Below are 22,397 nucleotides of genomic sequence, written 5' to 3' on the forward strand. Positions count from 1 at the left end.
GTGTGAAACTTCTGTTTGTTTCTCCTTGATGAGCCCTCCGCCCCCCCCCCCCCGGTTCACTCTACTTCCCTGTAAACCAACCACCCCACCCTCCCCTCCCCCCTTCGAGCACCGCTTGCAGAGGCAATAGAGTCATTGTTACTTCTCATTCATGCATTCTTTATTAATTCATCATACAACTAGGGGGATAATTGCCAAGGTAGCCCGGGATGGGTGGGGGAGGAGGGAAGGAAAAGGACACGCTGCAGTTTAAAACTTTAACTCTTATTGAAGGCCAGCCTTCTGATGCTCGGGCAATCATCTGGGGTGGAGTGACTGGGTGGCCGGAGGGCCCCCCACCGTGTTCTTGGGCGTCTGGGTGAGGAGGCTATGGAACTTGGGGAGGAGAGCTGTTGGTTACACAGGGGCTGTAGCAGCAGTCTCTGCTCCTGCTGCCTTTCCTGCAGCTCAACCATACGCTGGAGCATATCAGTTTGATGCTCCAGCAGCCGGAGCATCGACTCTTGCCTTCTGTCTGCAAGCTGATGCCACCTATCATCTTCAGCCCGCCACTTGCTCTGTTCAGCCCACGATTCTGCCTGCCACCTCTCCTCTCGTTCATATTGTGCTTTTCTGTAGTCTGACATTGACTGCCTCCACGCATTCTGCTGTGCTCTGTCAGCACGGGAGGACATCTGGAGCTCCGAGAACATATCATCCTGAGTCCACCATTTTCTCCTTCTAATCTTCACTAGCCTCTGCAAAGGAGAAACATTTGCAGCTGGTGGAGGAGACGGAAGAGGTGGTTAAAAAAGACACATTTTAGAGAACAATGGATACACTCTTTCACGTTACATTTTGCTGTTCACATTACACAGCACATGTGCTTTCGTTACAAGGTCGCATTTTTCCTCTTATATTGAGGGCCTGCCGGTTTGGTGTGAGAGATCACTCACGCAGTGCCAGGCAACAGATTTCAGCTCGCAGGCAGCCATGGTAAGCCACGGTCTTTTGGCTTTTTTAACCTTCTTAACATGTGGGAATGGTTTCAAACAGTAGCGCCTTCATTTCCCATACCAAGCACCCGTTGGGTTGGCCATTTAAAATGGGTTTGCAATGTAAAAGGAGGGGCTGCGGTTTCCGGGTTAACATGCAGCACAAACCCAAATACCCTCCCACACCCCCCCCCCCAATTCTCTGGGATGATCACTTCACTCCTCCCCCCTACTGCGTGGCTAACAGCGGGGAACATTTCTGTTCAGCCGAGCAGGAACGGGCACCTCTGAATGTCCTCTTAATAAAATCACCCCATTTCAACCAGGTGACCGTGAATGATATCACTCTCCTGAGGATAACAAAGAGAGATAAGGAATGGATGTTGTCTGCATGCCAGCAAACACCGGGACCATACGCTGCCATGCTTTGTTATGCAATGATTCCAGACTACGTGCTACTGGCCTGGTTGGGGTAGTGGTGGCTGCACCCCCTAGCATCGCATGCAGCTCCGCGTAGAAGCGGCATGTTTGCGGCTCTGCCCCGGACCTTCCGTTTGCCTCTCTGGCTTTGTGGTAGGCTTGCCTTAGCTCCTTAATTTTCACGCAGCACTGCTGTGCGTCCCTGTTATGGCCTCCATCCTTCATGGCCTTTGAGACCTTTTCTAATATTTTGCCATTTCGTTTACTGCTACGGAGTTCAGCTAGCACTGATTCGTCTCCCCATATGGTGAGCAGATCCCGTACCTCCCGTTCGGTCCATGCTGGAGCTCTTTTGCAATCCTGGTTACCATCATGGTTACCTGTGCTGATGAGTTCTGCGTGGTCACCTGTGCTCTCCACGCTGGGAAACAGGAAATGAAATTCAAAAGTTCGCAGGGCTTTTCCTGTCTACCTCGTCAGTGCATCTGAGTTAAGAGCGCTGTCCAGAGCGGTCACAATGAAGCACTGTGGGTTAGCTCCTGGAGGCTAATAACGTCGTATTCCGTCCACACTACCCCAATTCTGACCCGCAAAGGCCGATTTTAGCGCTAATCCCCTCGTCGGAGATGGAGTAAAGAAACCGGTTTAAAGGGCCCTTTAAGTCGAAAAAAAGGGCTTCATCGTGTGAACGTGTCCAGGCTTAATTTGATTTAACGCTGCTAAATTCGACCTAAACTCGTAGTGTAGACCAGGCCTAGGAGGGGATTGGCTCGGAGCATCCGGGATTGACTTTTGGGGGAGGCAGGTTGCAGGAATGGCTGGACCAGTAATGCTCCTTGCTCTCTGTGTTTGAATCCTGGTGTGGGAGGCTTAGGGTTTGGGACACCCAGTCTCCCCACCCCCGGGGAAAGGGCTGATAAACCCAGTGGAGCCAGTAGGAGCAGTGGAGGTGTCTGTCTCTGACCATGTGATTGGGGGAGGAGAGGGTCAGAGACACCCTGGGCATCACATACACACTGTTCAGGGGAGCGACTGGTATCTGGAGATCAGAGCCACACACACCCTCTATCACACACATGGGATCAGGGCATTTTGTCTCACCAGGCACTGATTAGTGTTGCCCACAGCTCACATCAACAGGAGAGCTAGGGGAGGGCAGAATTTATCCCTTAGAATAGTGACAGCAGCACCGAGCTACCCTAGAGGGGAAAGGCCCCATGTCCCATTCTCAGCCCCCTGAGCCAGCCAGCCCTCTGCCCTGGGGCTGGATCAGAGCCAGCGCTCCTTTGAGGGGAAAAGCCCTGTGTCCCATTTCCCACCCCCCTGAACCAGCCAGTCCCTGCCCTGGGGCAGGATGGGAGCCGGCACCTCCTAGAGGGAACAGGTCCCGTGTCCCATTCCCCACCCCCGAGCCAGACAGCCTCCTGCCCTGGAGCCAGAGGGGAGATCGCTCCCCCTAGAGAGGAAAGGCCCGGTATCCCATTCCCCGCCCCCCCAAGCCAGCCAGTACCCACCCTGGGGCCAGATGGGAGCCAGTGCCCCCAGAGGAGAAAGGCCCTTTGTCCCACTCCCTGCTCCCCTCAGCCAGCCAACCCCTGCCCGGGGGCCAGATCAGAGCCAGCGTCCCCTAGAGGGGAAGACTTCCAATAACTCAGGCACCAAAAATTGGAAATACCAAGCCAGTTGTGCTGGGCTTCAGATGTTACACAGCTGTTGCCATGTGGCTTTCCAAAGCATGATCTTTCCCCATCACTTTATCTCCCTGCATCCCAAATGCTGTCCTCAGGGGTTCACACCAGCGACCTTTGGGGGAAGGGGGACAGGAGTTCAGTTATTTTCAGTTTAAGTGAAAAGACAACGTTCCATTGTTTTCAGGTCCAGACTGTCAGAGGCACCAGGGAAATGTGGCCTCCTAGTTCCCCGTTCATTTGAAACTAGTGCCTTGATGGGGACGGGGGTAAGAATATAACAGTCATATGGGGTCCCACCAAAGGTCCATGTAGCCCAGTATCCTGTCTTCCGACGGTGGCCAGTGCCAGGTACCCCAGAGGGAATCAACAGAACACGGCAATTATCGAGTGACCCATCCCCTGTCGCCCATTCCCAGCTTCCGGCAAACAGAGGCTAGGGACACCCAGAGCGTGGGGCTGCATCCTTGACCATCTTGGCTAATAGTCATTGATGGACCTATCCTCCATGAACTTAAATAATTCTTTTTTGAACCCTGTTATATTCTCGGCCTTCACAACATCCTCTGGCAAAGAGTTCCACAGGTTGACTGTGCATTGTGTGAAGAAATACTCCCTTTTGTTTGTTTTAAACCTACTGCCTATTAATTTCATTGGGTGACCCCTAGTTCTTGTTGTTGTCAGTTACTGGCTATGTGTCTGTTCTCTCTGCACACTGCATGGGCTCTGCCCAGGTAGCCCGTACAGCAGCCTCCGATCAAACTGCCCAAGTAGACCACAGACTCGGTGCAGTGGCAAAGGCGTCCGGCCAGGTTTATTGCCGAAAAAGCACTGTATCAGTGCCTTGTAGTACACTAATACATGCATCTGTGTTACAGTAGACCAGCTCAGTGAGCAGTGGGACTTTCTGTTCCCCCCTCGGCTGGACAGACACCCCCTCTTCGACCCCTCTTGTATTGTAACCCCCATAATCTTCATTTTCATATAATCGTGATCTCACATATAAAACACACCTTGCAAGGTATCAGGGGAAAGTTTATGATCTGCTGAAAGTCATTTCTCTAGCCGTATATGTTTATCATTAACACATATGAAGTTATGAGAATTCTGTTGTATGGTGGTCACTAAAATATGTGGTAAATTGGGGAATCAGCCAGATATCAGCTCCCCAGAGGCAACAGCAAGGAAAGTAGCCAACCCATCAACAGCTATTGTCCAGCAAGGGAGCTACAATGCGATGACTCACCTTCATGAGGCCACACCATGGAAATAGATCAACGTTGCTTGGAAAGACTCAGTAATGCTCACCTAACTCTGAAGGGGGGTGGGAGGTGGGGGGCAGGGCAAAGCCATGAGGTAAGAAAGGACACGATAAAAGGGAGAGACATTTGCCATCCTGTCTCTCTCTCTACATCTACAGACACTACCACCACCAAGCGACTGAAATGCTGATCAAAGGGGAGAGCCTGACTGAAAAGTAACCAGCTAGCCTGTGATGAGAAGCATCTAAGTTTGTAAGGACATTGAAAGTATTAAGATCATCTTAGAATGTGTTTTGCTTTTATTTCATTTGACCAAATCTGACTTGTTATGCTTTGACTTATAATCACTTAAGATCTATCTTTATAGTTAATAAATTTGTTTCTTTATTCTACCTGAATGGTTTGAAGCGTGTCAGAGGCTCCCCTTGGGATAACAAGCCTGGTACATATCAATTTCTTTGTTAAATTGATGAACTTATATAAGCTTGCAGCATCCAGTGGGCATAACTGGACACTGCAAGACAGAGGTTCCCAGGGTTGTGTCTGGGACCAAAGATATTGGGTAGTGTCATTCGCTTGCAAGTAGCTGGGAGCAGCTTACATGCCAGAGGCTGTGCGTGAACAGCCCAGGAGTCGGGGTTCTCACAGCAGAGCAGGGTAAGGCTGGTTCCCAGAGGCAAGGTTAGAGTGGGCTAGCAGATCACCAGTCCAGACAACACCAGAGGAGAATGTCACACCACCCTTTTCCTTGTACCTGTTGGTTTTATCAAAACATCTCTATCCATCACCCTGTCAGAATCACCTTAAGAGGGGTCAGTGTGTCCCTGTATCATTTTTGGGACGTGTGTTTACACCTTAACTTTGTATCGGGGTGTTCCGGTACCACCCATCTGGAATGTGTTTACATGAATACCTAGGAGTGTGTGTGTTTTTGCAATGCCAGCTCTGTTCTTGCCATGTTCCTGTTCCTGCAAGAAAGCCTCTGCTTCATAACAGGGCCTGACTTGGCCTTGTACCAGGCCCCATGCTTCAGGCTCTCTCTTTGTATTACACTTGTGTTATGGGAAGGGGTAAATACCACTTCCTTATTCACTTATTCCCAATTTTATAGACTTCTATCATATCTCCACCCCTAGTTATCCTAAACTGAACAATTGCAGTCTTTTAAAATCACTCATGAAATCTGTTCCATACCCCTAATCATTTTTGTTTACCTTATCTGCACCTTTTTCATTTCCCATCCATTTTTTGAAAAGGGGTGACTAGAACTGCACGCAGTATTCAAGGTGTGGGTGTATAATGGATTTATACAGTGAGATTATACTTACTACTTAGTTCTGCCTTGAGTGCAGGGATTGGAATAAAAGACCTCCCAAGGTCCCTTCCCGTCATATACTTCTATGATTATCATACTTTCTGTCTATCTATCCATTTCTTAATGATTCCCAACATTCTGTTTGCTTTCTTGACTGCTCCTGCACATTGAGTGGATGATTTCAGAGAACTATCCACAATAACTCCAAGATCTCTTTCTTGAGTGGTAACAGCTAATTTACACCCCATCATTTTATACGTATAGTTGGGATTATGTTTTCCAATGTGCATTACTTTGCATTTATCCACATTGAATTTCATCTGCCATTTTCCTGCCCAGTCATCCAATTTTGTGAGATCCCTTTGCAATTCTTCGCAGTCTACTTTGGACTTAATTACCCTTGTAATTTTGTATCATCTTAACACTTTGCCACCTCCCTGTTTACCCCCTTTCCCAGATCATTTATGAGGAAACATTTGAACCAGGGTTTCCTGCTGGAAAATGGGGATTTGTGGAATATAAATTTTCCACAAAACAATGATGCCAGCAGAAATGTCCATCAGGAGAAGTGAAATGAAACACACAAGGGATTGTGAGAGACCCCACGGGACAGTTCAAAGATGTGTCAGCCAACGTTTTCTAAAGCAACAGATCAACAGTTGTATTTTACAGGGGCAGCATTCAGGGACTCCTTCTTCACTGTTTTCTGAGGTGTAAAATAAAGGCCAGAACTACAGCCGGATTCAGTAGCAGTATAACTATTTGGGTCAGAGACATGATTTCACCTACACAATTATACCGGTACAACTGCTTGCATGGAGGCAGTTATGCCAACACAGGAATAACCTATAGAGCCCCACCCTGGGGGACCCAGACCCACACTCCAGGCCAGGGAGCTACTCTATTGTCCCCAGAGCCCAGCCAGCCCTAGGTTGCACTTGATTCAGCCCTCTCAGCTTGTACATGAGCCCCCTGGTTGTTCCCGGGCACCTTCCCCATCCCTCCTCTAGGAACTGGGGGACCCCCTAGTGGTGAAGGCCCTGCACTGCCCTCTTGGACGCCTGGGTCCCGTTCCCATCTTTGTGCTGGGATCTGCAGAGCTCCCTCAGCATAAGCGCCCTGCATGACCATCCCAGACACCTGGCTCCCCTTCCCCCACCCCATCCTACAACCTGTCAGACCCCCCTGCACTATCCTCACGGACACCTGGCTCCCATTTCCTGCCTGGTCTCTCCCACTGTATTGGGAGCAACAGGCACTGAGGGCAGCACTGACTGTATGAGGATAGTGCAGCCTCTGAATCCCCCCTCCGACACACACACACAATTTCCCCTCAGCCCTAGCACCACCATTGACCAAGCGACCCCCCGCCCCCCGCCCTCCAATTGATTGACCCACCAGCAGTTTATTGCTAACTGGACAAGGCTGTATGGGGGTGGGGGTGGGGGAGAGCAGGCCGCAGTGCAGCCAAAAACTACAATTCCCAGCAGCCTTTGCTGCAGAACCCCAGCTCCATAAAGGGCCAGGAGCTTGGAAACCGCCTGAACACACTGTCAGCGCAGCATGGATGGGGGTGGGGCAGGAGGAGTCATGGTGGGGCAGCCCCCCCGAGAAGGGCGGAGGAGGGAGGATTTCTGGAGGGGCTCAGAAGGGAGCATCCCCACTCAGAGAAGGGGGCTGGGGAGGCTAAGAACAGGGTGACCCACAGCAAGAGGCTGGGGAGTTTTGGGGGGACACTGGGGCGGGCTCATGAGGGACCCCACAAAGTTCAGGCTAAGACAGCCAGGAGGCTCAGAGCTGGGCCGGGGGAGCCGGAGATTAGGGGTCTCTTGGGGAAGCTCCGAGTGGGGTGATCCCCCAGAACAGGGAGTCCCCAGGGCACTGGGATCAGCCGCTCAGGACACGATGTCCCGCAGGGCAGAGGCAGGTCGGGGTACACGAAGTAGTAGCCGCTCTCCAGTGCGCGTTTTGCCGCCACCCGCTGGCCCTCCAGCAGCATGATGGCCCGCCCCAGCCCAACCGGGCAGGGGCAGTAGGGCCGGGCGCCCCAGGGCCGAGCCCAGCTCCTGGGCGAAGTCGGCATTGGAGGTGCCGGGCGAGGCTGGGGACACGCATGCGCAGCTTTCTAGGCCGGGAAAGGAGGAGGGAGAGGAGTGCGGCTTGGATTTAAAGGGCCCGCGCCCCATTCCCGGGACATTGATACAGCCCCTGGTTAACCCCTTCGTGTCCAGTGACCAGGCTCAGAGCCCCAGGGCCAGTGCAGAGGGGTCAGGTGATGGGATGGGGGCGGTACCAGTAGCAGTGTGAGGTCACTGGGGGCGGGGTGATAGGATGGGGGCAGTGCCCGAAGCAGTGTGAGGTCACTGGGGGCGGGGTGATGGGATGGGGGCGGTACCTGAAGAAGTGTGAGGTCACTGGGGGTGGGGTGATGGGATGGGGCTGTGCCTGCAGCAGTGTGAGGTCACTCGGGGCAGGGTGATGGGATGGGGGCAGTACCTGCAGCAGCATGATGTCATTCTTTTGTGTCATTTTATTGTGTCATTTTATTATATTTGGGGTGGCAGATCCAGAGCCTCACTCCAATTTTTTGCCTGCTTGATTCTCTCTTCCAAATGTTGTGGGCCCCCAGCACTATGGTGTCTGCTACATGAACATATGGAGACCAGCCAGGTGTCAGTGCTGAGAACACCCCGAGAGCCGGATCGCCCCTTGGAGCCCCTCCCATCTCCCCATCTCGGTGCTGCAGTCACAGGGAGGGGGGGCAGGACTTCCGGACTCCGACCACTTTGGGAATGACCGGCCCTGAACTCCCTTTCTGAATAATGCCATAGTGCATGACACATAGCATCTGGGGGACCTTGAGGGTACTGGGTGGCTGGGGGGGCAGGGAATGGGACACAGAGCCTTTCCCCTCTAGGGGGTGCCAGGCTGCCTGGTATCCCCATGGCTGTGGTATTCCCCAGTGCATGGGATCCATCTTATCCATGGCTTTGTGATGGCACTGGAGCGGCTGGCTGGAGCAGCATCGTCACCAAGAATTGAGGCCCCAAGAGTGACTCTGTAGAGGTTGAGCCGATCCCTTGGTGAACGGGGGAGGGGTGTGTGTGTCCTTACCTCCACTTCAGTGAGCTGCCATCACCACCACGTCCTCCCAGATCAGGAACCCGCCGCAGGTATTCACAGGTTCAAACCTTTTTTTTATCTTCAGAAAGGCCATGTAGGGTCTGGAGTGGGGCACAGCTTCCTGTTCCCCAATGATCCCCCCTGGCAGAGAGACAGGATGGGTTAAAATTAGGGCTGTCAATCAATTAAAAAAAATCTCGATTAATCACGCAATTTAAAATATTAGTCACGATTAATCGCACTGTTAAAGAATTATGGAATACCATTTATTCAAATATTTTTGGATGTTTTCTACATTTTCAAATATATCAATTTCATTTATCACACAGAATACAAAGTGTACAATGCTCACTTTATATTTATTTTTTATTACAAATATGTGCACAGTAAAAACGGAAGAAATAGTATTTTTCAATTCATCTAATACAAGTCCTGTAGTGCAATTTCTTTATCATGAAAGTTGAACTTACAAATGTAGAATTATGTACAAAAAATAATTGCACTTAACAATAAAACAATGTAAAACTTTAGAGCCTACAAGTCCACTCAGTCCTACTTCTTGTTTGGCCAGTCGCTCAGACAAACAAGTTTGTTTACATTTGCAGGAGATAATGCTGCCCGCTTCTTGTTTACAATATCACCTGAAAGTGAGAACAGGCATTCTCATGGCACTGTTGTAGCCGGCATCATAAGATATTTATGTGCCAGATGCACTAAAGATTCATATGTCTTTTCAAGCTTCTACCACCATTCCAGGGGACATGTGTCCATGCTGATGATGGGTTCTGCTCGATAACGATCCAAAGCAGAGCGGGCCGACGTATGTTCCTTTTCATAACCTGAGTAAGATGCCACCAGCAGAAGGTTGATTTTCTTTTTTGGTGGTTTGGGTTCTGTAGTTTCTGCATCAGAGTGTTGCTCTTTTAAGACTTCTGAAAGCATGCTCCACACCTCATCCCTCTCACATTTTGGAAGGCACTTCAGATTCTTAAACCTTGGGTCGAGTGCTGTAGTTATCTTTAGAAATCTCATATTAGTACCTTGCAGTAAAAGTGTTCTTAAAATGAACAGCATGTGATGGGTCATCGTCTGAGACTGCTATAACATGAAATATATGGCAGAATGCGGGTGAAACAGAGCAGAGGACATACAATTCTCCCCCAAGGAGTTCAGTCACAAATTTAATTAACATCTTTTTTTTAACAAGCGTCATCAGCATAGAAGCATGTCCTCTGGAATGGTGTCCAAAGCATGAAGGGGCATATGAATGTTTAGCATAACTGGCACGTATATACCTTGCAATGCCGGCTACAGAAGTGCCATGCAAACGCCTATTCTCACTTTCTGGTGACATTGTATATAAGAAGGGGCAGCATTATCTCCCATAAATGTAAACAAACTTGTTTCTCTTAGCGATTGGCTGACCAAGAAGTAGGACTGAGTGGACTTGTAGGCTCTAAAGTTTTACATTGTTTTGTTTTTGAGTGCAGTTATGTAACAAAAAAAATCTACATTTGTAAATTGCACTTTCATGATAAAGAGATTGCACTACAGTACTTGTCTGAGGTGAACTGAAAGATACTGTTTCTTTTGTTTATCATTTTTACACTGAAAATATTTGTAATCAAAATAATATAAAGTGAGCGCTGTACACTTTGTATTGTGTGTTTTAATTGAAATCAATATATTTGAAAATGTAGGAAAACATCAAAAATATTTAATAAATTTTAATTCGGATTCTATTGTTTAAGTTTGATTAAAAGTGTGATCCTGGGACGCAGTGACCAGGGCCGGCTCCAGGGTTTTTGCCGCCCCAAGCAGTCAAAAAAAAACAAAAAAAGCCGCGATCGCAATCTGCGGCGGCAATTTGGCGGGAGATCCTTCGCTCCGAGCCGGAGTGAGGGACTGTCCGCCGAATTGCCGCCGAATAGCTGGACGTACCGCCCCTCTCCAGAGCGGCTGCCCCAAGCACCTGCTTGAGAAGCTGGTGCTTGGAGCCGGCCCTGGCAGTGACTCAGAAAAACACTTGGGATCACAGTGGAGAGTCAGCTGACCCTGAGCTCCCAGTGCGGTGCTGCGGCCAAAATAGCTAACATGATCCTGGGGTGCAGAAACAGGAATCTCCAATAGGAGTCGAGGGGTTATTTTCACTTGGAAGTTGGTATTGGTGCAACTGCTGCTGGAATTCTGTGCCCAGTTCTGGTGCCCACAATTCAAGAAGGATGTTGGTAAATTGGAGAGGGGTCAGAGAAAAGCCACAAGAATGATTAGATGATTAGAAAACCTGCCTTGTCATGCTAGTCTCAAGGAGCTCGATCTATTTAGCTTAACACAGTCTCTAAGTACCTACCTGGGGAACAAATAGTTAATAATGGGTAGAGAATCCAGCCGAGGAACCGTCTGGCCTGACCCAATGGCTGGAAGTTGAAGTTAAACAAATTCAGACTGGGAATAAGCTGCAAATTTTTAACCATTAGAGTAATTAACCGTTGGAACAAATTACCAAGGGTCATGGTGGATTTTCCATTGCTGGCGATTTGTAAATCAAGCAGGCCTGATTTTCTAACAGAGCTGTGCTAGCTCAGCCAGGAATTTACGAGAGCTGGTCTCTGGCCTGGTTCCTACCGGAGGCCAGACAAAATGATCACATGGACCTTCTGGCCAGACAAGCAATGACTCTACAAATCATATCCCTCACACAATGGCGGTGGCATTTGCCTGTGTCATCTCTTTCCAGAGATAACTTTCCAAGCCACTCCTGCTGCCCGTAGCAGTGACACTGTTACCAACCCAGTGCCAGAGCCCTCTGCTCTCATTGATCAAGGTCTGGGAAATCATCTCAAAGGGTGACTCCTTATGGGGAGGGCTGGGGAAGAGCAGACCCCAAATTCACATCTTTCTGCCAGCTGTTGTTTTCAGTCCCATGCACCCCCTCCCCGTTTTATAGCTAAGTCAGCAGAGAGGGTCTCCGAGGGCTGGAACGGAGGCAGGTCTGTGATGTGGCAACCCACCTCCATCTCTCCATCGCCGGGCAGCTGCTTTCATCTGCTGGGGGTTGACCTGGGGACCTCCCCAGCTAAACCATCAGCTGCTACAGCTTGAGCAAAAGATCTCGTGTCGCTGTGGACTGACATAGAGGGGCACCTGTCACACACACCCAGCCGATGGTTGTGAAGGCATAAGCCACCCCTGTCTCCCAGAGCCCAGCCTTCTTGGCCACTCCATTGCTGCGCCGGACTAGCAAAGCACCCCGTTACCCGCTGGGACTTCACCAGCTGGTCCACCACAGGGCCAGCAGTTATTCCTTGGTCGAGCAGCAGGGGCAAAGGATGGGACTTGGCCATGCTGCATCTGGGGCCAGCGCAGGAGGAGACGACCCTGGCTGGGGCCATGGGGCTGGAGGACAGAAGCATCCCACCCAGGTCTCCTCCAGCTCCCATGCCGCTCCGCTGAGGCTGGGCCAGTGCCTGAACACTCTGTTCCCTACGAGGCTGATCTGCTCCACCCCTCAACCCCGATCCCCCGGGACTCACCAGCCTGAGCCCCGGGGGGGCAGGACTTGCAGGAGAAAGGCCACAGGGAGCAGGAACAGCAGCATCCTCAGTGCAAGCTCAGGGACGGTGCATCTCCCTCAGCCCTGAAAGGTTGTACAGACCTGCTGGGGGCAGAGGGGTGGGGGGCAGGAAACCTCAGGGTGTGGTTTGCACCGGCCTGGCGGGGGCTCAGCTGTCTCAGTTCCTTGGTCCTTCTCAGCTATCCCCTGCCCTGTGGGGTGAGTGTGAGCTGGGGGAGCAATGCGGGTCAGAGAGACCGGATCCCCCCATCTGTGACAGCCCCACTGCCCACAGACCCCCTCCCATGGGTGAAAGAGTGTCTTTGATTATCAGCTCTGCCAAGCCAGCCAGTCCCTGCCCTGTGGGCAGAATGGGGCTGGTGCCCCTATAGGGAAAAAGCCCCGTGTCCCATTCCCCGCTCCCCTGAGCCAGCCAGCCCCCCTACCCCCCAACCCCACTGGGGCCAGATGGGAGCTGGCACCCCCTAGAGATAACATAACACAGGGAGGGGGGAACAACAGAGATATCATTGGATAGAGGTGTGTATGAGGCTAGAGAGAGAGCTAGATAGATGGGGATGAGGATGGATAGACAGATGTGGATGGGGATAGATGGATGCAGGGGTTGGGCTCTGGGAGGGAGTTTGGGTGGGGGGAGGAGGTCTAGGGTATAGGCTCTGGGCTGGGGTGCAGGAGAGGGTGAGGGGTGCAGGCTCTGGGATGGAGCTTGGGTGCAGGCTCTGGGCTGGGGGTGCTGGTGCAGGCTCTGGGAGGGGGTTTGGGAGTGGGAGAGAGTCTGTGGGAAAGGGGTGGGGGTGCAGGCTCTGGGAGGGAGTGGGACGGTGCAGCACTTACCTGGGGCTCCTAGGCAGGGTGGGCTGGGGGGCCTCTGTGTGCTGCTACCCCCAGGCATAGGCGCTGACTTCGTGAGTGCTCCGGGGCTGGAGCATCCGATGAAAAAAAAATTGGTGGGTGCTCAGCACGCACCAGCAGCTCCCCGTGGCCCCGCCCCGCCCCCTGCTCCAGCTCACCTCCGCCTCCGCCTCCTCCGTGAGCGTGATGCCGTGTCCTGCTTCTACCCCTCCCTCCCAGCGCAGGGAGGGAGGAGGGAGAAGGGGTAACGTGGCGCACTGGGGGAAGAGGCGGGGCCGGGGCAGGGATTTGGGGAAGGGATCCAATAGAGGCAGGGAGGGGGCGGAGTTAGGGCGGGGACTTTAGGGATGGGGTTGGAATGGGGGCGGGGCCAGGGGCGGGATGAGGTGGAGTTGGGGCGGGACCAGGGGCCGGAAAAGGGGCGGGGGGCATGGGCACCCACCGGCGCTGGAGAAGGTTGGTGCCTATGCCCCGAGGCACTGCCCTCGCAGCTTCCTACTGTCCGCAGGGCGTTTGGCGTGGGAGCAGCGCGCGTGGACACAGACCCACCCTGCCCAGGGGCCGCAGGGAGGGGCCAGCAGCCACATGGAACAAGCAGGCAGGAAGCTGCTCAGCTCCACTGCGCTGCCGGTGGTGGGTGGGGGACGTGCGGAGGGGAGCGCCCGGGGCGGAAGGCGGGGCTGAGGGAGAGACCAGCCTCAAACATTGCTGGAGCCAGGCCCCGGGCCAGGAATGTTCCTGATGCCCAGGCACCACGGACCCATATAACTCACCGCCTATGGATGGATGAGGCTAGGATAGGGGATGGATAGACAGATGAGGATGAAGATAGGAATAGCTGGATAGATGGAGATGCGGTAGATGGATGGAGATGGATAGATAGATGAGGATGGGGATAGCTGGATGGGGTAGGTACATAGATAGATGAGGATGAAGATGGGGACTGATGGATGGAGATGGGGATAGTTGGGTTTTTTGTGGCTAGAAGAGACTCTGTCAATCCTGTCCCATGTTTGTCCCAGAAGCCAACCCCCCCAGTGAGCTGTGGTGATCCCAGCCCGGCCCCCCAAGGAGGTTGCAGCATCCTGGGGAATGCCCTATAACACGCCCCTCCCACCAGGACCCCCTGTGGGGCTGTGAACCACAATCAGCTGGGGCGCAGGTGCAGTCTGGACATAGCCTCTTCTTCCCGACCGCCCCGCATGCTCCCGTGCCCAGGGCAGCACTGAGCAGGCCATGCCAGTCCATGGCGTGGGGATCCCAGCCCCAGGTCCGGTGCAGGTAATTCCCTTTGCATCTCGGTCCCAGCCAGCGAGGCTCCTCCTGCCCTGAGGGGAGGCGTTTCCCCCTTGCACCCACCAGCTCCCTGTTGCACTGCAAGCACTGAACCCAGGTGTCCTGGGTCCCAGCCTTCCCCTGTCAGGGCGAACTCCCTCCCGGGCCCGGGCCAACCCACTGTCGGCTCTGGAGGTTGAGGCTCAGGTTGAATTTTCAGTCCCAGGGCCAGCATTTTTTTTGTAAATTTATGTTTATTCACGACAGGGCAACGAAGCCTTGAGTGCAATGAATGCGGATGTGCAGGGGGGTGGGGATGCTGGAAACAGGCTATAGGTGCTGGCACCGAGTTCCCGTCCCATTGACGATCTCCCAGGGGCCTTGACGGCACTGGGAGCAGGTGGGTTTGGAACGGGAGGCGGCCAGCCCGGGGTAACGAACACAGGACAGCGCTAGCACGGACAGGACAGGTTGCAGTTCCAACAAGACTCAGCTGGCAGGGTGAGGATGAGGATATCCCCCGAACAGTCACTCGACCGGCCGACATGGGAGTGAGCTACAAACCGCCAGGTCAGCCCCAGGGTTCAGCTCAGAGACAAACCACCTGCTTCCCTAGCCTGAGTTTGGTTGGGCGTGCCAAGGGAGCCGACAGGATCTGGATTTGAACCTGGTCCTAACTCCTGTAGGCCCCCTGCCTTGTTGCTCATGATGGTTGGGTGCTGCCCACGGCTCCCCTGAGCGGCGCAATAGCTGGTGGCAGGGAGATGGGGGGGAGGGGGAAGCACAGCCCCTTTGCAAAGCAGGCCCTATGTCAGGGCATTACCTTAAAGGAACTTTTGCCCTGTTTCGGATCCCCTGCACAAAGCATAGTGGAGGCGTTATAGTAACGATAGATCTGGTCAGGATTCCTCAGACACACATAATCCTCCAGCACCTCCACGTCCACCTCCTGGAGCACATCTGAGCCCTTTGCACTGCGGGCGCTCGTCCGGTCCCAGCCGGCGACACTGCACATGGCCCCAGGGTGCACGCCCTGCCAGGCGCTGGGCAAGGGGATGAGCCCCACCCATTCGTTGAGCCTGGCTCGGTGCGCCAGCTACAAAGACAGGACACGAGGCTCGCGGTCAGCGAGAAAGTCAGTCGTGGATGTGCCAATCCAAGAAGAAAGCAAAGCAGGAGGTGACCACTGGGAGTGGGGTGATGGGATGGGGGCGGTGCCTGCAGCAGGGTGAGGTCCCTGGGGGCGGGGTGATGGGATAGGGGCGGTACCTGCAGCAGGGTGAGGTCCCTGGGGGCGGGGTGATGGGATAGGGGCGGTACCTGCAGCAGGGTGAGGTCACTGGGGGTGGGGTGATGGGATGGGGGCAGTGCCTGCAGCAGGGTGAGGTCCCTGGGGGCGGGGTGAGGGGATGGGGGCAGTACCTGCAGCAGTGTGGGGTCACTGGGGGTGAGATGATGGGATGGGGGTGATACCTGCAGCAGTGCATGGTCACAGGGGGCTGAGTGATGGGGGGGCTGGTACCCAGGGCCAGCGCAACCCATTAGGCGACCTAGGCGGTCGCCTAGGGCACTACAATTTGGGGGGCGGCGACAGCAGCGGTATTTCGGCGGCAGGACCTTCCGCCGCTTCTGTGGGGGCGGCATTTCGGGGCGGGACCTTCCGCCGCCTAGGGCGGCAGAAAAGCTGGCGGCGCTCCTGCTGGTACCTGCAGCAGCATGACATCATTGTTAAAGGAGTACATGTCATATTGCGGGTGGGGGATCCGGCGATGCACAGGAATTTCTTGTTGGCGCCATTCCCACAGTCTAAGGTTGTGGACTCCCAGCTTGACAGTGATGTAGCTAGAAAAGTTAAGGGGAAAGCAGGAGTCCTTAGGGGCGGCGGCGTATGCACAGTGATAGACGGGCCCAGGTGGGTCTCACTCAGGAATACTGCTCTTGGGGGCTGCGACATTTTAAGAACATAAGTGCAGACATACTGGGTCAGACCAAAGGTCCATCTAGCCCAGTTTGCTGTCTTCTGACAGTGGTCAACGCCAGAGGGAATGAACAGAACAGGTAATCATTAAATGATCCATCCCCTGTCGCCCATTCACAGCTTCTGGCAAAGAGAGGCTAGGGACACCATCCCTGCCCATCCTGGCTAATAGCCATTGATGGACCTATCTTCCATATAGTGCCTTAGTTGTCTCTTTTCCAAGCTGAAAAGTCCCAGTCTTTTTAATCTCTCCTCATACAGAAGCCGTTCCATACCCCCAATCATTTTTGTTGCCCTTTTCTGACCCTTTTCCAATTCCAATATATCTTTTTTGAGATGGGGCAACCACATCTGCACGCAGTATTCAAGATGTGGGCGTACCATGGATTTATATAGAGGGAATATGATATTTTCTTTCTTGTTATCTATTGCTTTCTTAATGATTCCCTGTTCACGTTTTTGACTGCTGCTGCACATTGAGTGGATGTTTTCAGAGAACTATCCACAATGACTCCAAGATCTCTTTCTTGAGTGGTAACAGCTAATTTTATATGTCTAATTGGGATTATGATTTCCAATGTGCATTACTTTGTATTTGTGAGGTCCCTTTGAAGCGCTTCGCAGTCTGCCTGGGATTTAACTATCTTGAGTAGTTTTGTATCATCTGCAAATTTTACCACCTCACTGTTTACCCCTTTTTCCAGATCTAGGCCCCCGGTCCCACCTAGCTGAGTCAGAGCCCACCCAATAAAGATTCATTCCTCCCTTGGGTCTTTGGGCATCCTGCACATTGCCGGCTCCAATCCAGCCCAAGGGCCAAGGGTGGGGTTTGGAGGACTCGGGATGGGTGGGTTTCTTACCACTGCTTGTCGTTTCAATGAGCTGCCGTCAGCACCACATCGTCCCGAATCAGGACCCCCCCACATGTTTTCACCCCTCTCCACGTTGCTATCTGCACATAGGCCATGTAGGGTCTGGAGTGGGGCCAGGCTTCCCATCCCCCGATGATCTCCCCTGGCAGGGAGATGGGGAGCGGTGAAAATCATCTGCTTTGAGACAATGTGAGGTCGGAGAGTGTAACCAAGGACCCCAGCCCTAACCCTACCCCTAATCAGGAGCCCTGATCGGCCTGTGGACCCAGACAACCCGGCCTCCCTCTCCGTTCTCTCCAGATCAGCCCTCAGCATCCCAGTTCTCCCCTCCCCCTGGATCGGCCCCTCACTCTATCCCCATCCCACTATATATCTATGGATTCCCACCTGGACCTGTGCACTCATCCATCCCTGATCTCTGGGGGCTCCCCCTCCCTGGGGCTCCTCCACCCCCCCCGAGCCCACTTTGGACCAACTCACCACGCTGAGCCCCGGGGGGCAGGAGAAAGGCCACAGGGAGCAGGACCAGGATCAAGAGCTGCATCCTCAGAGCCATCTAGGGACAGACACAGAGCCTCTGCCTCAGCCCTGGAGGTTATATGGACCTGGGAGGGGAGGGCAGGGTCTGGCAACCACAAAGGCAGTACCCAGTTTCCTGGAAACCCCCACCTGGATGGACCAGGGGTGGAAATGCCCCTGGGAGAAGTCACAGCCATGCCCACATCAGCGGGGAGGGGTTTCCTCCCTCCTCTGGTGCCCAGTCAGCTTGGCTGCAGATGTGGCTAACTCTGCTCCCCACCCTTCCTATAAGTGTGAGAAACGCCCTTGGGCTTTTCTGCACCTAGATTCACAGGCCACTCGATTTGATTTGATTTGCACCTTAGCTCCAACTGGATTGTTGCTGATTCAAGCTCCCGGCCACCTGGTCTCGTCTTGCTTTAGCCAGCGAGGTCGAAGAGCCCCCTGAACTCAGAAACCCCCTCCCCACTGAGGTTCCTACAGATGGGGGCCGAGTCCCCTCTTTGCCTCCGATCACCTCAGGAGATCGATCCCCTTGGAGCTCTTCCCGCCAGGTTGGGGCTCCAGACCTTGACTTCCTCTGGTTGCTCCTTCCAACTTGCCAACTTCCTGAGTGAGGGGTGGACACCAGAGCTGGATACAGTCTCCCGGTACAGTCTCACCAAGGCCATGTCCAGAGGTGACATCCCCTCCCGCCCCCCCGCTCCTACTCGATATCCCCTGGTGTATACTCCCACAGACGGCGTCTGCCCGCTTAGCCCCTGCATCGCACTGGGAGCACATGCTTGGTCAGTTTCCACCATGACCCCTAAGTCCCTTTCAGAGTCCTTGCTCTTCAGGATACAGCCCCAGTCCAGTTGGCGTGAGCGACATCCCTTGATGTCTGACCTTGCATTTGATTGGTTTCAGATGTCTGTTTGATTGAGCCCAGCTCACCAGGCCACCCAGATCAGTCCATAGCCGTGAGACATCCTCCCTGTTCTTTATCACCAATCTCTCAGTCCGCCGCAGACTTTACCAGACTCTTACCGGCCCCCAAGGATGACAGCAGGGTCACTAAACACGGCCTGTTCTCCACGAACCCGTGTCATTAAGAATATTCCCCTCTTTTATCAAACACTTATTGATAAAGTCCAACCTCACCCATTGCACTGTTTCACTTTGGATCCCTGTCGTGCAGCTGGGATATCTAATGGATGAGGGGGCGGGATGAGTCCACCAGATACATGTAGACCTACGCGTCACCACCTGCACGCATTGCAGAGCCATTCTAGATGTATGAACGTCCAACTAAATACATGTAAATTCAGGCTAGATTCATTTTGATTGAGACAGTTCCATTCTAGATCTATCCATATCCACACGAAGAGTCATTCTAGATCAATGCACAGCCACTCTAAAGCCAAGTAGATCCTTGTATGTCCATTCTAGACCTGTCTCCCCAGCCCACCCACTGGCTGAACCCTGCTGGTAGCTACAGCAGGTGTTGCTGATCTGAGTGTCCAATTTTATAGACTTCTATAATATCTCCATCCCTAGTCATCCTAAACTGAACTATTGCAGTCTTTTAAAATCTCTCCTCATGAAAGCTGTTCCATACCACAATCATTTTTGTTGCCCTTCTCTGCATATTTTTCATTTCCAATCCATTTTTTGAGACGGGGTGACTAAAACTGCATGCAGTATTCAAGGTGTGGACAGATCAAGGATTTATACAGTGGGATTATATTTGCTACTTAGTTCTGCATTGAGTGCAGGGACTGGACTAAAAGACCTCACAAGGTCCCTTCCAGTCCTATATTTCTATGATTATGATACTTTCTGTTTTATCTATCCCTTTCTTAATGATCCCCAACATTCTGTTCACTTTCTTGAATTCCTCTGCACATTGAGTGGATGTTTTCTGAGAACTATCCACAATGACTCCAAGATCTCTTTCTTGAGTGGTAACACCTAATTTAGAAAGAACAGGAGTACTTGATGCATCTGAAGAAGTGGGTTGTAGCCCACGAAAGCTTATGCTCTAATAAATTTGTTAGTCTCTAAGGTGCCACAAGTACTCCTATTCTTTTTGAGGATACAGACTAACACGGCTGCTACCCTGAAACCTAATTTAGACCCCATCATTTTATATGTATAATTGGGATGTTTTCCAATGTGCATTACTTTGCATTTATCAACAATAAGAACAGGAGTACTTGTGGCACCTTAGAGACTAACAAATTTATTAGAGCATAAGCATTCTATGACAGACCTGCGGGTGGCTATATTACAACAGAAAAACTTTGAAAACAGACTCCAATGAGAAACTGCTGAGCTGGAATTGATATGCAAACTAGACACAATCAACTCAGGATTAAATAAGGACTGGGAATGGCTGAGCCATTACAAACATTGAATCTATCTCCCCTTGTAAGTATTCTCACACTTGCTTCTTATCAAACTGTCTGTACTGAGTTACCTTGATTATCACTTCAAAAGTTGACCCCCTCCAAAGAATTCTAGTAGATTGGTGAGGCATGATTTCCCTTTACAAAAAACCATTGTTGATTCTTCCCCAACAAATCATGTTAATCTGTTTGTGATAATTCTGTGTTTTACTATAGTTGCAACCAATTTGTCTGGTACTGAAGTCAGCCTTACTGGCCTGTAACTGCCAGGATCGCCTCTGGAGACTTTAAAAAAAAAAAAATCAGTGTTACATTAGCTATCCTCCAGTCATCAGGTCCGGCTGATTTAAGCGATTCGTTACATACCAGTTAGTAGTTCTAAGATTTCATATCTGAATCCCTTCTGGTCCGGTGACTTATTACTGTTTAGTTTATCAATTTGTTTCAAAACCTCCTCTAATGACATCTCAATCTGGGACAGTTCCCCAGATTTGTCACTTAAAAAGAATGGCTCAGGTGTGGGAATCTCCCTCACATCCTCTACAGTAAAGACTGATGCAAAAAATTCATTTAGTTTCTCTGCAACAGCCTTGTCTTCCTTGAGTGCTCCTCTAGCACCTCAATCGTCCTGTTATTAAACCTTGTAGTAATGCGTGGGGCGGTACCGGTCCCCTTCATGCAGGATCAATGTAAAGAAGCCATTGCAGCTGGGTGGCTGAAACAACAGCAGTAGCATTCAAAACACAGTCACATGGAAAAGCTAGAGCAGAAGCAGCTCAATGGATTTCCCAGGCCATGATCGCTAAGGGCTTTGCTTGGTGACATAGGTTTTATCTGTGCACGAGGGAGAAGGGGAGGAGAGAAGGCCAAGCAGACAGTAACAGAAGTGCCAGCTGGAAAGGCTGGCTTTGACCAGCAAACGGAAGCACTGTCTGCAGCTGTGTTCAGGGAAACAGGACTTCTGTATCATCTTTGGAAATAAATTAGAGTGCATCCCAGAAAATACCCCTAGTGGAAACAAATGGCAAGGGCTTGAGCTTTGGTGCTCTTCTAAAGTCAAAAAGAGACAGACTATGTCTAATTATAGCCCAGGGGCTGGGGGATAAACTCAGGACTAAATATACAGAGTCCCCTTGATGCACAGTGGAGCACTCATTTGTCAGGGGGAATGTCTGCACAGAAATCCAGAGGAGAACACAGCCTGTCTGCAGTAACTAAGTCTTTAATTATTTACCCCCATGGCTTATTATTGCATTAGGACAGTGAGGCAAAAATTTGAACCAGGGTTTCCTGATGGAAAATGGGGATTTGTGGAATATAAAATTTCCACAAAAGAATGATGCCAGCAGAAATTTCCATCAGGAAAAGCAAAGTGAAACACACAAGGAATGGTAAGACCCCAGGGGACAGTTCAAAGAGGTGTCAGCCAAGGTCTTCCAAAGCAACAGATCAACACTTGTATTTTACACAGGCAGTGTTCTAGGACTCCTTCTCCATTGTTTTCTGAGGTATGAAATGAAGGCCAGGACTACAGCCAGAGTCGGTAGCAGTATAACTATTAGGATCAGCGATGCAATTTTTCCTCTACAGTTATACCGGTACAACCGTGTGCATGGAGGCAGTTATGCCCACACAGGAATAACCTATACTACCCCATGCTAGGGGACCCAGACCCACATCCCAGGCCAGGCAGCTCCTGTCTGGTCTCCAGAGCCCAGCCAGCCCTAGTCTCCACTTGACTCAGCCCTCTCAGCTTGTACATGAGCACGATGGTTGTTCCCAGGCACCTTTCCCATTCCTCCCCTAAGAACTGTGGGACCCCCTAGCAGTGAAGGCCCTGCACTGCCCTCCCGGACGCCTGGATCCCATTCCCATCTTTGTGCTGGGACCTGCACAGCCATCCCAGACTCCTCGCTCTCCTTCCCCCTCCCTGCCCTATGACCTGTCAGACCCTCCCTAAGGATGAGCACCCTGCACTATCCTCCTGGACACCTGGCTCCCATTCCCTGCCTGGTCTCTTCCACCGTATTGGGAGCTGCAAGCACTGGGGACAGCACTGACTGTATGAGGACAGTACAGCCTCTGAATCCCCCCTCAGCCCTGGCACCACCATTGACCAAGCGACCCCCCACCCCCCTTCCCCAAACAGCAGCGA

The 22,397-nt window shown here is 52.0% G+C and overlaps 1 protein-coding gene and 1 long non-coding RNA gene across 8 annotated transcripts in view; both read right to left on the minus strand.

Moving 5' to 3' along the window:
- LOC128845976 (cathepsin G-like) overlaps positions 1–18,655 on the minus strand; it is a 171,759-nt gene extending 153,104 nt beyond the window's left edge. Inside the window, exons 1-3 of the mRNA XM_054045072.1 lie at positions 18,563–18,655; positions 16,190–16,354; positions 15,307–15,579 (exon numbers count right to left, since the gene is read on the minus strand). Of these exons, the coding sequence (XP_053901047.1) occupies positions 15,307–15,579; positions 16,190–16,354; positions 18,563–18,655 (531 nt within the window). The remainder of the gene's footprint in view (positions 1–15,306; positions 15,580–16,189; positions 16,355–18,562) is intronic.
- Positions 136–13,484, minus strand: LOC128846328 (uncharacterized). 7 transcript variants are annotated; one of them, XR_008446765.1, is made up of 8 exons: positions 13,191–13,339; positions 12,316–12,440; positions 11,133–11,199; positions 8,774–8,923; positions 8,156–8,302; positions 3,070–3,197; positions 1,719–1,815; positions 136–760 (listed from the first exon to the last, which is right to left on the minus strand). It is a non-coding gene; the product is annotated as an uncharacterized LOC128846328 (long non-coding RNA). The 7 variants fall into 7 exon arrangements; XR_008446759.1 differs by lacking the exon at positions 8,156–8,302; XR_008446763.1 differs by lacking the exons at positions 8,156–8,302; positions 11,133–11,199 and adding an exon at positions 11,794–11,909.
- Positions 18,656–22,397: the final 3,742 nt, after the last annotated feature.

The sequence above is a fragment of the Malaclemys terrapin genome, chromosome 12 (genome assembly GCF_027887155.1).
Source record: "Malaclemys terrapin pileata isolate rMalTer1 chromosome 12, rMalTer1.hap1, whole genome shotgun sequence".
Classification (NCBI taxonomy): Eukaryota; Metazoa; Chordata; order Testudines; family Emydidae; genus Malaclemys; species Malaclemys terrapin.